At 45.5% G+C, this 18,029-nt stretch overlaps 1 protein-coding gene across 4 annotated transcripts in view; it reads left to right on the forward strand.

Annotated features, from left to right (window-relative positions):
* The window catches only part of HOATZ (HOATZ cilia and flagella associated protein), a 97,485-nt gene that overhangs the window by 16,547 nt on the left and 62,909 nt on the right, over window positions 1-18,029 (forward strand). For all 4 annotated transcript variants that reach the window (XM_040325392.1, XM_040325394.1, XM_040325395.1 and 1 more), the window contains exons 2-3: window positions 11,574-11,609; window positions 12,003-12,073. In XM_040325392.1, coding sequence (XP_040181326.1) covers window positions 11,574-11,609; window positions 12,003-12,073 — 107 coding nt within the window. The remainder of the gene's footprint in view (window positions 1-11,573; window positions 11,610-12,002; window positions 12,074-18,029) is intronic.

Raw genomic sequence — 18,029 nt, forward strand, 5'->3', positions numbered from 1 at the left:
CATGCGATTTGCATAAGTGTGAACCTGGCCTAAGAGTTTAAATTACTTTGGCAAAGGCCATATTGTAATGGATGGATGACTGGGTAAGAGCAACTCCAAAACTGCAGCTTGTGGGATGTTCCCGGTCTACAATGGTCAGGACTTGCATAGTTACATAGTTAGTCAGGTTGGAAAAAAAGACACAAGTCCATCCAGTTCAACCAATAAAAAAAAAAATATATATATATATATATCATACAACCCCATATACACAATCCTATACCCACAGTTGATCCAGAGGAAGGCAAAAAACCCCAGCAGAGCATGATCCAATTTGTTACAGCAGGGGAAAAAATTCCTTCCCGATCCCCCGAGAGGCAATCGGATTTTCCCTGGATCAACTTTACCTATAAATGTCAGTACCCAGTTATATTCTATACATTTAGGAAAGTATCCAGGCCTTTCTTAAAGCAATCTACTGAGTTGGCCAGAACTACCTCTGGAGGGAGTCTATTGCACATTTTCACAGCTCTTACTGTGAAGAAACCTTTCCATATTTGGAGATGAAATCTCTTTTCCTCTGGCCCACAGGTGTCAAACACAAGGCCCGTGGGCCGAATCAGGCCCTGCAGGCCATTTCATGTGGCCCTTGCACCTCTCCTGCAGCTGCAGAAGAGCTCTAGGCCTCCTCTGGCCCTCCTCCAGACCCTTACTTTTTGCTTTCAAGCAATGCACCCAGCTTTTTCGCAGCAGCAGCAGCATAGGGAAAGGGGGGTGCACTGTAATGTAAGGGAGAGTGGGGGACTCAACTTCTGATGGTAGGGTGGCTCTTGACATCTAATGTAAGGGGGAGGGGATGCACTGGTCATCTAATCTTACACATACAATCGGCCCTTTTGAGGGCAATCATAATGCTGATGCGGCCCACAATGAAATTGAGTTTGACACCCCTGCTCTAGACGTAAAGAGTGCCCCTTTTGTCCTTTGTGATGACCTTAAAGTGAAAAACTCAATACCAAGTTCACTATATGGACCCCTTATATATTTGTACATGTCGATCATATCCCCCCTTATTCTCCTCTTCTCAAGAAGAATTAAGTTCAGTTCCTCTAAAGCAGGGGTGGGCAATCTTTAGATGGTGGAGATCTACCTGAACAACATGGAGGAGATCAGAGATCTCCAGGGTGCGCTTTTTTATTTATAGAAAAATAAATTTACTAGCAAGCCCCTAATAATAAGTAATTACTTCTGTGGCAACAAACCAAAGCATCGTGACCACAGAGTGTGCACACCCCAGCCGCTGTCTTCGCAGCTAAAGGGGAAGTGATTAGGAGGTGGTAAAACAGCGCCCCCAACCACTAGTGTGAACAAGCTTTAACGCACAGACCACTTCACAAAGTACCACCAAAATGACCCCCTAGAGATCTCCCCTAACATCCCTTATCCTCCCCTTCCAGCCTATTGCCTCAGTGCAGACCCCCTGTCCAGCCCAGAGCAAACCAAGTGATAAGTCTGAAGTAGGGGAGTAGACTTTCTCTGACACTGAGCTACCTCTACCTAACTCGCTGAAGCAGCAGCAGCTGGTGTAGGCTCACTGGGTTATTCTAACACCCTAGAGAATAAAATGGCGGTCGTTGCAATACTTTCTGTCACACCGTATTTGCGCAGCGGTCTTACAAGCGCACTTTTTTGGAAAAAAATAATATATATTTTTTTTTAATTAAAAAATAAGACAACAGTAAAGTTAGCCCAATTATTGTTTTATATTGTGAAAGATAATGTTACGCCGAGTAAATTGATACCCAACATGTCACGCTTCAAAATTGCATCCACTCGTGGAATGGCGACAAACTTTTACCCTTTAAAATCTTTATAGGCGACGTTTAAAAAATTCTACAGGTTGCATGTTTTGAGTTACAGAGGAGGACTAGGGCTAGAGTTATTGCTCTCGCTCTACCAACCGCGGAGATACCTCACATGTGTGGTTTGAATACTGTTTACATATGCTGGCGCTACTCGCATATGCGCACGAGCTCGGCGGGACGGGGCGTGTTTTCTGGCTCCTAACTTTTTTAGCTGGCTCCTAGATTCCGAGCAAATTTGTTAAACCCTGATTTACTAAAAGTGGTCCTAGGAAAATCAGCGACAGGGTCATGGGCAGCATATGGGGAGCAAAAAGTGGCTCATGTAGTCCGATCCAATAGAAGAGCTACTATAGCTCAAAATACTGAAAAAGTTAATGTTGGTGCCCTACATAAGGATGTCAGTTTGTTATGTATGGGACTGTGGATATGGAGTTGGGTGTATGTGATTGTACTGTGTTTTTTATTTTGTTTGTTTATTTTATTTTTTGTGGTTGAACTGGATGGACTTGTGTCTTTTTTTCAACCTGACTAACTATGTAACTATGTGTAGCCGCAGACCGGTCATGGTGCCCATGCTGACCTGTGTCCACAGCCAAAAGTGCTTACAATGGGCACATGAGCATCAGAACAGGACCACAGAGCAGAGCAAGGTGGCCTGGTCGCAAGAATCACTTTTTTTTTTTTTATATCATGCGGATGGCGGGTGCGTGTACATCACTCACCTGACAAAGAGATGGCACCAGGATGCATTATGGGAAGAAGGCAAGCTGGCAGGGGTAGTGTGATGTTTTGGGCAATGTTCTGCTGGGAAACCTTGGGTCCTGCCATTCATACGGATGTTACTTGACACTTACCACCTTCCAAAACATTATTGCTGACCATGTACACCCCTACATGGAAATGTTATTCTCTAATGGCAGTGGCTTATGCGCCCTGCCACACTGCAAAATGGCTCAAGAATGGTTTGAGGAACACAACAAAGAGTTTGAGATGCTGACTTGGCCTCCAAATTTTCCAGATCTCAGTGCATGTGTGGGATGTGCTGGAAAACAAGTCCCATCCATGGAGTAGTTGCCTCGCAACTTACAGGACCTAAGAATCTGCTACTGACAGCTTGATGCCAGATACCACAGTATACCTTCAGAGGTCTAGTAGAGTCCATGCTTCAACGGTTCAGGGCTGTTTTGTCAGAAAATAGGGGACCTACTCTGGTTGGCCATAACGTTATGGCTGATTGGAGTATGTAATTGGCTGCACATTGCTGACATCAGGAGCTTATCCTAGCAGCTTCCACTTATCGGTAGTTGACCATGAGCTGTTAGTGACAGCCCAGTCACAATTCTATGGGTGCTGTTGGAATGTGCCCCAGAAAAGATAGTGATGCAGATATGAAGCAGCTGGATGTTAAAAGAAAAGTGCGGAATTTTTGAATTCCCCTATGTGGATGCAGCATGAATCTCATGCTGCCGCTGGTTCCGCCACCTCTACACCCAGAGAACTGAGAGATCAAACACTGCTGATCACTCACTTGGGTCTGATCTGAGCACAGAGTAGTGACTGTCAATCGCCACTTTGTGCTTTGCCCCTCCAGCGCTCGCTGGAGTGCCGGTCTGTGGAGTTTGCGGGAGCGGCTGGCTCAGGCTCTTAGCAACTCGCCAAGAGGCTGAGCCAGCTGCCAGTCAGCCATCTTGGCAGATCCCAACATTATTGTTGGGATCCATGTAGAGCCTTGACTGACTCTGGGATGTCAGCTGACAGCCGGCTTTGGGAAAGCCTGCGCTCAGCTGATTCTGCAGAAGAAGTAAAGCCAGAAGAGCTAAATTGCGGCAAAACCACACTGAATTATAGTGGCATTAAGGATGATTGGCACACAAACGTGCATGCTGCGTTTTGCCAGCATTGCAGTTTGATTTGGAATTGCGAACAAAATCGTGGCAATTCCGGCCGTGATCCTAAATGACTAAGTGTGAACACGGCTTACTTGTACATCATCTGAGACTTCAGGTTGATTTGATTACTTCATCAATTTCAGGTTTAACAATACAGAAGATTCTGTATTGCTGACTCAGATTTTTATTGTAAAAAAAACAAAGCACAGCACTACACAGCAATGTGATCACAAATCCAGGATGAAGTTCAAACCTGAAGGCGCTCATTCATCAGGTTCATCAGGCTCAGTAAAATCTCATTTAGCAAGATACACCAGAAGCCATTTGTATCCGTATCTAGCGTGTGGGTGCGGTGTAGACAGGGCTTGGTTTTGCAGAAAGATCTGTGTACATTTATTTATTTATTTATTTATTTATTATTATTATTATTATTATTATTATATTATTTGTATTATTCTGACATCCAATCCCATATTTCCATAATTGGTTCTCATACCTCCAAGGGGTAAAATACTGCTGAAGCTGTGAAGCCCTGACCCAGAGAGTTACTGATCTGGAACAAGTATAACAGGAGTACTGACCTGGTACTTCACTGGCTGCATGCTTATTCCAGGCCAGTGATTTATTAGGTAGTAAACCCAGGATGGGGATGACGGACAGAAAGTTTTAAACTTTAGAATACAAGTCGGCAATGACAGTTTTCATCCTCATAGGATTACTTAAAAGCTGAACTCCTGGGTAAGATAATATTGTCTAAATAAATGACGCGTGTGTATTCTTACTTGAATCTTGTTGAGCTTTTTGCTATAAGTGAAACATGTCTTGTATGCTGGAGCTTCCTGCAATTAAGACCTGTCAGTGCTGCTCTCTCTCCTTGTGTAGAGTGACTGGTCTTGTTTCCGCCCCCTCCAGAAGTTTTTTAAAGGCAGCCTTTGGTGGGTGGACTATGTGCAGCCCAGTTATGTCCTTTTACAAGGCAATTGGTGCAAACAAAGTGAATTTATATAGGGTTGTCCCAACACCACATTTTTAAGACCGAGTACAAGTACCAGTACCGATACCGATTACTTTTTTTTTCAGTGGTATGTATATATATATATATATATATATATATATATATATATATATATATATATATATATATATATAATATATATATATATATATTGTGAGGGATTAGCTCGTGGGGATCACCTTTTCTGAAATCACAGTCTGTAAGCAGGCACTTTCTTTTAAGTCTGGCGGATGCCAGATTTTATTTATAAACGGTTTGCAGATTAAAATAAACAAAACAATAAATTAAATCCTTGCCGTCCGGCGCTAAACTAAACAAACAGGATCTCCTCTCTATACAGTGTGGGGCTAGTCCCTGACACCCACAAAACATGTAGTAAAGCAAACCTTTTCAGTCCAGCACTCAGCGCTCCCCTCACTCAGGTCCCTTCCTGAGTTTCAAGCCAGAGCCCTGTTGTGCTCTCTTCCTGGACATTTAAAGTCCAGCTGATTGTGGACTCCAGTGGACCCAAACATCCGGACCGGAATCCTAGCCAGGCCCAGAGGCTGTAAAACCCGGAATGGATTCCGGTTCAGTCTCTCATAATGGAACGTATGCGAGGTGAAATGTACCTATGATCATGTATCGCACCTCGCATACTGTCACATATCCTCCCCCTCTGCTCAAGCCCCTGCGGCTGAGCACTTGACCCAACCATACAGTGCACATGGGAGAGGGCATCTGCATTATTTTGGAGCTTCCCTGGCCTGTGCTCCACCGTAAATTTAAAAGGCTGTAGAGCCAGGAACCACCTTGTCACACGAGCATTTTTCTCCCTGTTATCACACATCCACTTCAGGGGAGCATGGTCTGTGACCAGCTTAAATGACCTCCCCAGTAGGTAATACCTCAGGGAGTCTAAGGCCCACTTAATGGCGAGACACTCCTTTTCTACGATGGCATAATTTTTCTCGTGCTTGTTCAGCTTCCTGCTCAGGTATACCACTGGGTGCTCCTCACCATCCCTGATCTGTGACAGTACGGCCCTTAGTCCCACCTCAGAGGCATCCGTCTGTATAACAAACTCCTGGCTAAAATCCGGGGTTACTAGTACGGGTACCATACAAAGAGCCTGTTTTAACTTCTGAAATGCCCCCTCGGCTTCGGGGTTCCATTTGACCATGACCGACCCCTTACCCTTCGTTAGATCGGTCAAGGGGGCGGCAATGGTGGCAAAATTGGGTATAAAACGCCTGTAATACCCCGTAATGCCCAGGAAGGCCCTCACTTGTTTTTTATTGACTGGTTGGGGCCATTTTTGAATTGCCTCAATCTTATTGGTCTGCGGCTTGACCATTCCCCGGCCAATAATGTACCCAAGGTATTTGGCCTCCTCCAGGCCTATGGCACATTTCTTTGGATTGGCCGTGAGATGTGCTTCCCTAAGGGAATCTACGACCGCTTGTACACGGAGCAGGTGCGATTCCCAATCTGGGCTGTGGATGACCACATCGTCCAAGTACGCCGCTGCATACGAGCGATGTGGTCTCAAAATTTTGTCCATCATTCGCTGGAATGATGCAGGGGCTCCGTGCAGACCAAACGGCATCCGCTTATACCGAAACGAGCCCTCAGGAGTGGAAAAGGCAGTCTTCTCCTTGGCCGATTCAGTAAGCGGTATCTGCCAATAACCTTTCGTTAGGTCTAGGGTCGTTATGTAGCGAGCCTGTCCCAACCTGTCCACAAGTTCGTCGACCCGGGGCATCGGGTAGGCGTCAAATTTGGACACACTGTTAGGTTTTGTAATGATTTTAGAAAACTTAATACTGCCATCAGGTTTTGGGACCAGCACTATGGGACTTGACCACTCACTGTGAGACTCCTCGATCACATCCAACTCTAACATATTTTTTATTTCTTCCGCAACTGCCTCTCGCCGGGCCTCTGGAATTCTATATGGTTTTACATTTACCCGAACCCCTGGTTCCGTCACTATGTCATGTTGGATCGTGTTGGTCAGTCCGGGTAAGGGGGAGAAAAAGTCTCTATTTTTCTGCACGAATGCCCTAACGTCACTTTGCTGTGCTACAGACAGGGAATCCGTGATGGGAACGTCAGGTATCACGGGTATCCGGTCTGTTGGAAGTGGGGACGTGGCCAGTAAAGTCTCTCGGTCCTTCCAGGGCTTTAAGAGATTTACATGGTAAATTTGGTGTGGTTTCCTTTTCCCTGGCTGGTAGACTTTGTAGTTTACCTCCCCCACCCTTTGGACAACCTCAAAGGGACCCTGCCACTTGGCTAAAAACTTGCTTTCTACCGTGGGAACCAGTACCAACACTCTGTCCCCCGGGTTGAAAGTACGGACCTTGGCACCCCGGTTATAGACCCTCCTTTGGGCCTCCTGGGCTCGCTCCATATGTTCCCGTACTAGGGGCAGAACGGCTGCAATTCGGTCCTGCATCAAGGAGACGTGCTCTATGATGCTCCTATATGGGCTGACCTCTCCTTCCCACGTTTCTTTAGCAATATCTAGCAGGCCCCTGGGATGCCTACCATACAAGAGCTCAAAGGGGGAATAGCCTGTGGAGGCCTGTGGAACCTCTCGTATGGCAAACATGAGATATGGTAGCAAAAAATCCCAGTCTCTCCCATCCTTGTCAACCACCTTTTTCAACATACTCTTCAAGGTTTTATTAAACCTTTCGACCAGACCATCTGTCTGGGGGTGGTAGACAGAAGTACGGAGATGGGAGATTTTGTACAATCTACACAATTCCTTGGTAACCCTTGACATAAAAGGGGTGCCTTGATCGGTCAAGATCTCTTTTGGGATCCCTACTCGACTAAACACCTGGACTAATTCCTTGGCAATAACCTTGGCGGAGGTGTTACGCAAGGGTATGGCCTCAGGATAGCGAGTCGCATAGTCCAGGATCACCAGAATATGCTGGTGACCTCGGGCAGATTTCACGACCGGTCCCACCAGGTCCATGCCAATCCTTTCAAAGGGGACCTCAATTATTGGTAGAGGAACAAGGGGGCTGCGAAAATGGGGCGATGGTGCTGACATTTGGCACTCGGGGCACGATTCACAGTACTCCTTGACCTCTGCATGCAAACCGGGCCAGAAGAATCTTTGGGTGATTCTCTCCCTGGTTTTTTCGACCCCGAGATGTCCCCCCATTACGTGACCATGAGCCAGGTCTAGCACCACCCTGCGAAAGGGTTTGGGAACCAGTAGCTGTTCTACCTCTTCCTCTCCATGTTTTATCACCCGATATAACAAATGGTTTTTAATTGCCATGTAGGGAAAGGACACCACCCAATTAGGATCCACCGGTTCCCCATCCAACACCTTAACATTTTCCCTGGCATTCATGAGGGTGGGCTCTCGCAGCTGCTCGGTACAGAAATCTTCCCTCCTGACCTCCAAGTCGGGTACCACATTTTGGCTACTCTCCATGTCAGGGTCAGGCGAGGTTTCCTGTTCGTTACCCTCAGGCTGGGTGCTAGCTTCTAAGTCCTCCGGTTCTCCAGCCATGGCAGGGAATGGTGGAGGATCTCCGGCCTCCTCGATCCCACCAACAGCATGCCCTTCCCTTTGGCAAAACGGGTCTGGTGAGAGTTCTCGAGTTTCCCCAGGAGGGGGAGCGCTATCTACGGGCCTCCCTTCACTCTCCCATAACTTCCAAAAATGAGGAAAGTCCCTTCCCACTAAGGCTTCATGGAGCAGTGAAGGTACCACCCCCACTGAATGTGTTACACAGCCCCAGGGGGTATCAACCTCAACCACCGCTGTCTGGTAGTCCCGAGTGTCCCCATGGATGCATATTACCCCAATACAACTGGGGTGTAGTTTTGCGGGGTCTACACACACACTCCTGACTAAGGTCACCACACTACCAGAGTCTAGCAGGGCTGTAAGAGGCTTGCCATCTACTGAAATAACGCACATTTGTTTTTCCAGGCGACGCTGACCTGTCGCAACACATGCGACCTGTGCAAACAGAGAAAGGCGTCTTACCCTATCAACATAATCACATTGCATAGGTTCATCATTTAGAGGGCAGTTTGCAGCAATATGGCCTAATGCATGGCAACGAAAACACCGTATTTGCCCTACCCCCAGTCCTCTTACCGGTCCCAAAAACCTTCCTGGCTTCTTTGGCCAGTCTCCAGGTCTAGGACCTACAGTCTCATCTGCTGTAACAACAGTCTTATCCACTCTCCCCAAACTCTTGAACCCCGGAACAGTCTTACCCGAACCGTTGGGAGATCTTGCACCCCGAGACACTCCGAAGTGGGGCGTGGGTGGGTTTATTAAGTCCTCGGTAGCACTGTACCTCTCCACTAGGTCCACCATTTGGGCTGCAGTGTTGGGGTCCCCCTGTCCGACCCACTTTCTCAGGGTAGCAGGGAGCGCACGCAGGTACCGGGCCATTACCACACGCTCCACAATCTGAGGGCTGGTCAGAGTCTCTGGCTGCAACCACTTCCTGGTGAGGTGGACCAGGTCAAACATTTGTGACCGGGGTGGCTGGTTGCTGGAATAGGACCACTGATGCACGCGCTGGGCCCGGACTGCCATGGTGACACCCAAGCGTGCGAGTATTTCTGTCTTTAGAGTCTCATAGTCCTGGGCCTTATCTGGTTCTAGGTCAAAATAGGCCTTTTGGGGTTCTCCTGTTAGGAATGGGGCCAATAGTCCCGCCCACTGCTCTTTTGGCCATCCTTCGCGGTCAGCGACTCTCTCGAAAGTCGCCATGTACGCCTCAACATCATCCGCCGGTGTCATCTTTTGCAGGTGGTAGGAAGCACGTACAATCTTTGGTTCCGCTAACACCGGAGGTGCGGACCCCTTTTTCAGTTCCACCAGAGCTTCGGCAAACTGTCGGTTCATCTCCTGCTGGGCAGCGTGTTGTGCTGCAACGGCCTCTGCGACTTGGCGGTGTTGTGCTGCAACGGCCTCTGCGACTTGGCGGTGTTGTGCTGCAGCGGCCTCTGCGACTTGGCGGTTTATCTCCTGCTGGGCAGCCTGTTGTGCTGCAGCGGCCTCTGCGACTTGGCGGTTGGTTTCCCGCTGGGCTGCATTGGCCTGTAGCAGGGCCTTTAACATTTCTTCCATTTTCAGAAAAGTGCCCGCTGAATCCACCACGTGTGAGGGATTAGCTCGTGGGGATCACCTTTTCTGAAATCACAGTCTGTAAGCAGGCACTTTCTTTTAAGTCTGGCGGATGCCAGATTTTATTTATAAACGGTTTGCAGATTAAAATAAACAAAACAATAAATTAAATCCTTGCCGTCCGGCGCTAAACTAAACAAACAGGATCTCCTCTCTATACAGTGTGGGGCTAGTCCCTGACACCCACAAAACATGTAGTAAAGCAAACCTTTTCAGTCCAGCACTCAGCGCTCCCCTCACTCAGGTCCCTTCCTGAGTTTCAAGCCAGAGCCCTGTTGTGCTCTCTTCCTGGACATTTAAAGTCCAGCTGATTGTGGACTCCAGTGGACCCAAACATCCGGACCGGAATCCTAGCCAGGCCCAGAGGCTGTAAAACCCGGAATGGATTCCGGTTCAGTCTCTCATAATGGAACGTATGCGAGGTGAAATGTACCTATGATCATGTATCGCACCTCGCATACTGTCACAGTATAATCTTTTTTTTTTCTTTAGGGGGGGGGGGAGTGTCAGTCTGTTTTTTTTTTTATTATTACATTTTTTATTATTTTTTACAATTAATTTTTTTATTATTTATTGCAACTTTTTTTTTTTTTTTAGACCTGTTGGGGGGCTTTGGTGATATATTGGGGGTCTTAACAGACCTCTGACATCTCCCCTTTGAGAAAGAGACTAAGGACACAGATTCCCCAGTTCCTTTCTCAGCAGCCTTAGCTGCACTGAAAATTAATGGAGAGAAGACAGCGGCTGCTCTCCATTCATAAACTGAAGCATCGTAAACACATGTTTCGATGTTTCAGTTGTATGAATGGACAGAGTCAGTGATCACTGACTGTTCATTCGGAAAAGGTAGGAGGTTTAGCGGCTCCTACTTCCGCTTTCCATCCTGACAGATTGAGGACAGAGGGGGCGGAGGAGGATATGGAGGGTGACACGGAGCGCAGAGGGGGAGAGCAGAATAACGGAGGGGGACACGAAGCGTGGAGGGGGAGAGCAGAAGAACGTAGGGGGGCGCGGAGGGGGAGAGCGGAAGAACGGAGGGGGACACGGAGCGCGGAGGGGGAGAGCAGAAGAACAGAGGGGGGACGCGGAGGGGGAAAGCAGCAACACGGAGGGGGGACATGGAGCGCAGAGGGGGAGAACAGCAACATGGAGGGGGGACACAGAGCACGGAGGGGGAGAGCAGCAGCGCGGAGGGGGACACGGAGCAGCACGGATGGGGGAACTGGAGGAGGATACAGGGACAGTCAGCGGTGATCGGTGCGGCTTTGGCGGGAGTTACAAGTACTGATCACCGCTGTATAGATTCCACTAAAGGAGCTGAAAAGTGAGGGGGGGGGTCGGGGGAGAAGCTGTCTGGCTTTATTGAATCTATACAGAGTGATCGGTGCTTGTAACTCCCCCCCGCCGCACCGATCATCCTGACTGCCCAGGTATCGGGTGAAGCATTTGCCCCGAGTACAAGTACTCTGGGAAATGCTTGGTATCGATACCGATACAGCGATTATAGTTAACAAAAAAAAATTGTGCCTAGAGTTCAGCTATAAGAAGTTCAGCTTTGGTATATGTTTTTGGTGCGATGATGATGATGGTATTTTCCTGTATTATCTTCTGTATGTCTTGAAAGGGATCATCAATTTTCCACAATTTTTCATTCTTCTTGCTAGGAAAGAATCATACACAGCAACAACTGGAGGATCTCAGTAAGTGGGAAACCAATACAGTGTCTAAGTATTCTTACCTTATTTTAATGTAACTGTAAGCAAAATGTTGTATTTTATTTTCTGATGGTGCATCTAAAGTTTTTACGACACCATTCCAGGACTGTTTGCACCTACATTTGTTTTTTAACGTCTTTTCAGCCAAACATTTGTTTTTTTCCATGACAAGAAATGTCGCTCTTTTTCTGAGAATAATTGTGTGATTTGGAAATGCAGACATCCGTTTTATTGATTCACATGAACTATAAATTATAATGGAAAGTCCGCTTTTTCACACTGTAAATGTATTTTTAATTTGTTCCTGTCATGCTGATCTCCGTGTTGCACAAAGCTTCTTTTATAAAGTTCTCTTTTTATAACCCTATTGTGTTTCAGAGACTGAGTATTTCTTATTAGAAGCACAGAGAGGAGAAGCAATAGAACAAAGGGCTCGTTATCTCCAGAAAGTAAGTATTGTGTCTGAAGTTCTACATTTTATAAATAAATCTTCTTCACCATTACTTCCTGTTGCAGTTCCTGAAACGAGGATCTGACAAGGTTTTCATGCCTGAGGTTTTCTCCTGGTAGATAGTTTAGGACGTGATTACAAGTAGATGGTCTTCACAGGCGAGCAGGTACAAAGTTATCTGATTAATGAGGTCAGAACACGGATACATGACGCCTTACAGCCTCTGCTGCAATCCACACTACTCTGTTCTTTAGACTTAAAGCCTTGTACACACCACCGGTTTTCCTGCCAGGAAACTGCCAAGAGAGCTTTTGGAAAATCGGCCGTATGTTTTCTTCTTCGCAGTTTTCCAGACAGGAAAACTGCCGGGAATCCCAGCGGGAAAATGGAAAACCTGCTCTCTATTTTCCCACCGGGATTCTCGGCGGTTTTACACCCGGAAGTTTTCCTATGGAGAAACACTGCGAGGGAGCATACACACGGCCGGGATTCCCGACCAAAGCTCTCCCCGCAGTTTTCCCAATGGGAAAACCTCTCGTGTGTGTGTGTGTACACAGGGAAAGCTACCGAGCAGGATTTCGGTTGTCTCGTCGGGATTCCCGGCGGACTTTATACCACCAGGAATCCCGGTCGTGTGTACAGTGCTTTTCTGATTACAATAGAAACAAGGTACACATTGAAACAGTAATCGGATGGTAAAGTGTATCCAAGGCCAAAACCTATTTCTTTTTCAACCACTTCCCACCCAAGGACATCATATGACATCCTGGACTTACAGTGGGGGATATCTGAATGATGCCTGCAGCTACAGGCATCGTTCAGAAATCACTATTTGCAGCTGGCGCTTCAGAGCACCATAAGAAGGATCATAACGGCAGTTCCACCACTTGATCGTTTTTATAGACCCCCTCCGGCCACCATCCGGTGCTTCTCCGGGGCTCTTCCGTGCCATCGGTGAACCACAGAAAGGAATGGCCGATGCCGGATAAGAAGCATAGAGATGACTGGTGACCAGATGGTCACCAGTCATCTCTATGACCGTCGAAGGCCCGGGCGCGACGTCATAACCTCACGCCAGGGTTCCCAGATGTAAACAAAGCCACGATCGTGGATTTCAGCATGAGATCAGTGAATTTTTTTTCTTATTGACGCCGCATCTCTCCATAAAGAGGACCTGTCACCATATACAGTATTCCTATTACAAGGGATATTACATTCCTTATAATTGGAATAAAAGTGATAAAAAAAATTGAAATGTAAAATATATATATATATATATATATATATATATATATATATATATATATATATATATATATATAATTTATATATTTTTTTTAAAACGCCCTTATCCCTGGTAGCTCGCGCTCAGAAGCGAACACACACGCAAGTCCCGCCCACATATGTAAACGCCGTTCAAACCGCCTATGTGAGGTATCGCCACGTGCAAGCGCAAGCATCAATTATAGCACTAGACCTCCTCTGTAACTCTAAACTGGTAACCTGTAAAAAATATTTAAGCGTCGCCTATGGATATTTTTAAGTACCGAAGTTTGGCGCCATTCCATGAGTGTTTGCAATTTGAAAGCGTGACATGTTAGATATATATTTACTCGGTGTAACATAATCTTTTACATTATACAAAAAAATTGGGCTAATTTTACTGTTTTGTTATTTTTTTATAAAAAAAAAAAAAAAAGGTGTTTGAAAAATGATTGCGTAAATACTGTGCGAGATAAAAAGTTGCAATGACCGCCATTTAATTCCCTAGGGTGTCTGCTAAAAAAACATATAAATATATATATATATATATATATATATATATATATATATATATATATATATATATATATACATACATACATACATACATACATACATACATACATACATACATACACACACACACACACACACACACACACACACACACACACACACACACACGTAGGAGAGGAGTACCAGAATAGGCCTGATATGGAAGTGGTTAAATGTTGACTGCACTGCAGTAACACATGGTAGGGTATGCGTTTTCCTGCTGGATAACGCATGATAAAGTGCTCACAATGAAAAGTGCTCACAATGCCATAAACAAGAACATCCAACATTAATTGTTCACATATTAACAAAAGCCAAATTAAATTGGGGGCACTGAAATAATGAAGTGTAATTCATACACATATTTCTGAAGGCAATAAGTTAAGTGAATAGTCTCTAAGCCCAGGATATTGGTTGGAGAAGAGAGATGATGAGGTCTGCTATGGATTCATTCAATCATTCTCCATTCTGCCAGGTTTAAAGCTTTGCCAGATATATTCTTTAAATTAAAATGGGAGAGGATATAGGGTTTTCAATATATTACCTTTGTTAGGACGTTTTTGTCTCTCATGAGTAAAGAGATTAAAAGTAATTGTGCAGTGTATAATTTGTCTATGTCAGGCTATTTCTTTCTAAATTTAAAAGCAAGTCAGTTGAATTGATAAATTGCACCGCTCCAGTCTAAAAATATTCCTAATAAAATGAAACGACCCTGTATCTGCGCACCACAAATCAGAAACACTATTTAATTAATTTCAAAGCAAACTCACCCATCCAACCATGTCTCCATGCTTTATTTTGCTGAGAAATTACTTAAAAAATACCCCACTAGCATTTTTGGCTGTAGCCATCTTGAGTAAGGGCAGATGATTCATGTAGCACTGACTTCCTGGAAACCATTTGCCCTTAGCTCAGGCATGCAGACAGGAGGGTGGCATGTGGGACATTATTGGCCTAGACCTGGAAACGAAGAATGTCATCAGCAAGCCACACACGAGAAGCATCCAGCTCAGTGAGAGTGACAACAGATACTGACTATCAGTGTTAAGGAGACCTGGCCCTGCGCCTGTTCAGTCACCACCTCCTCCACTGATGTTGACACCTATAGCATACGGCTTCTGTGGCTTTTTCCTGGACAGAGAGATCTATCCGGGAATATGGTTAGTAATAAGTCTGCTCTACCATAAATAGGCATTATCTCTTGCCTTTATAAGGGGCGTATTTGGCGCGGTAAAGCGCCCTCTGTGGAACCACAGTCTACAGGACACCTTCTTCCATTTGGCATTGTGTTTTTACTCTGTGGTGGGGCCCACTGTGGCAGCCTCTACCTGATCATTTCCTTCCAGTTCCTTTTTTTTTTTTTTTATTGGATACCACTAATGCTCATAAATATGCACCGAACAAATTTATGATACAAGTGTTGCTCCAACACAATTACCCACCCCTGACTCTATATACTATAGCCTCGAAAACGTTGGGCTTCTATTGCCATATTTATGCTGATAGAACTGGTTAATGTCTTGCTGCAACTCGTTTACAATCTTTCTCATGGTTTTTGTTCTGTGTTTTTGCTTACACAATATTTTGTGTTGTTTGTCATATAGTGGTACTTTTTTTATCATTGAAAAACATTCAACTATATATTTTTTGAATACTATTGTTCATGTGATTCATCAGCCACACAATTTCAAAGTCCCAGTTAGAGGATCTGCACTCTTTGAGTGACTTCTTTTTTCCTATACCTGGAAACTAGGAAGTAACTAAAGAAATGTAAAAAAAAATAGTTTAACCACTTGCCAACCAGCAACAGTCATAATACGGCGGCAGGTCGGCACGATCATGCAAACCACCGTGGGTGTACATTGGTCCCTTTTTTAAGCGGGGGTGCCGATGCTCGTGACCGGGAACGAGAGGCAGAACAGGGACGTGTGTGTAATTGCACAAATCCCTGTTCTGTTCTGTGAGGAAAGACAGATCGTGAGTTCATGATAGCTAGTAACCACAATCTGTCATTTCCTCTAGGTCGGTCCCCTCTGCCCACAGTTCGAAACACACTAGAGTAGGGCGGCAACTAACGATTATTTTCATAATCGATTCGTTGGCTGATTATTGTTTCGATTAATCGATTAATTACCTTAAAAAAAAAAAAGTTTGGTGTATAATTTAGTTAATATGAAAAGTTTAAAAAAGGCAATTTTATTCTCAAATATCTATATGCAGTGGTAAATATAAATACCGTATATACTCGAGTATAAGCCGACCCGAATATAAGCCGAGGCACCTAATTTTACTACAAAAAAAATGTGAAAACGTATTGACTCGAGTATTAGCCTAGGGTGTCTATCTGCATGCCTCAGTGTGCCTCACTTTGCCTCACTCTGTCCACGTCCATGCCTCACTGTGCCCATGCCTCACTATGCCCATGCCTCACTGTGTCCATGACTAGACTGACGCTTCACATGGGAGTCCAAGTTCCGGGTCCAGGGGACCTACGACCGGCCAGTACCGGGTCCCCAAAGTCACCGGAGAAATTACCATTTAACATGGGAGTCTATGGAAGGGGAGCCCGCTTTGAAAAATCGGTGCTCCCCGGACAACAAATTTAGCACACTTGTAGAGAAAGAGTGGGGCTACATGTGTGCCAGGGGACCTACGGCCGGCCGGTACCGGGTCCCCAAACTCCGGGAGATCAGGCGCAAAAAGGTGACTCGAGTATAAGCCGGGGGGGGGGGGGGCATTTCCATCACAAAAAAATGTGCTGAAAAACTTGGCTTATATTTGAGTATATACGGTAACCAATTCTATGGTTATGGTTAGGGAGAAAAATCTCTAATCCACTCTGAGAATAACTGACAGATTAGATATACTCGGCTGGATTCAGGTAGTTTTTCGCATTTTTTACGGAGGCGCAGGGCAACGTTTTTGCCCTGCGCCCCCGCAAATTTACTGCGCTGCCCTTGATTCACGGAGCAGTAGCTACGTAAATTGCGTGGGCGCGCCGGCAAAATGCCCGGCGTAAGCGCGCGCAATTTAAATGATCCCGTAGGGGGTGGGAATCATTTAAATTAGGCTTTCCCGACGTGCATTGCGGCAAATGACGTCGCAAGGACGTCATTTGCTTCAAAGTGAACGTGAATGGCGTCCAGCGCCATTCACGATTCACTTACGCAAACTACGTAAATTTCAAATTTCGCGACGCGGGAACGACGGGTATACGTAACATTGGCTGCCCCTGCTAATAGCAGGGGCAGCCTTACGCAAAAACCGCCGTAAGGAAACAACGTAAATTGCGTACGCAGGGCTTGCGCAACGTTGTGAATCGGCGTTAGTATTTGCATACTATACGCTGAGCACAACGGGAACGCCACCTAGCGGCCATCGCAAGAATGCAGCCTAAGATATGCGGGCATAAGAGCCTTATGCCGTGCATATCTTAGGCTGCAGTCGGCGTAACGAGGTTCCTGAATCAGGAGCATTCGTTACGCCGAGGCAAGTAAGCAATTGCACTGTGTAACTTATGGTTACACAGGCGCAATTGCTTCTTGAATCCAGGCCACTGTATATACTATTAGAGGGTGAATCTGGTAAATTTCAGATATCATTATTAGAAATAATAGAAAACTTCTTGGTCAAAGGAATTTTCGGACCGTTAATGTGGTTTTCGTTCAGAAATTACATTTATTTTAAAACTGAATGTTAAGCAAGTGAAATTTTCAAACCACATTCTTTCATTCAGCGAATGTGCAAAGATTTTTCGTATTAATATTCTCATCTGAAAATGTATCTGTGTGGCCAGCATAAGGCTCGGTACACACCTATGCAGTTTGTTTTTGATTTGTTTCTGCAGTGTGTTTTGCTGTGCGTTTTTGATTTTTTGCACAGGTGATTTATCGATTATGAAAATCGTAGACGATGATTAGTTGTCGATTAATTGATTAGTTGTTTTAGCCCTACACTAGAAATCACAATTAACCCCTTAATCGCCCCCTAGTGTTAACCCCTTCCCCGCCAGTGACATTTTTACAGTAATCAGTGCAAAAAACGCTTTGTCCATAATTCCAAAAGACATGTTTGCCGCAAAAACCACACTGCACATCAGCAAAAAAACACCATACCATACCCAGGCCTCAGCTCCA

Source organism: Rana temporaria, chromosome 10 (assembly GCF_905171775.1).
Source record: "Rana temporaria chromosome 10, aRanTem1.1, whole genome shotgun sequence".
Classification (NCBI taxonomy): domain Eukaryota; kingdom Metazoa; phylum Chordata; class Amphibia; order Anura; family Ranidae; genus Rana; species Rana temporaria.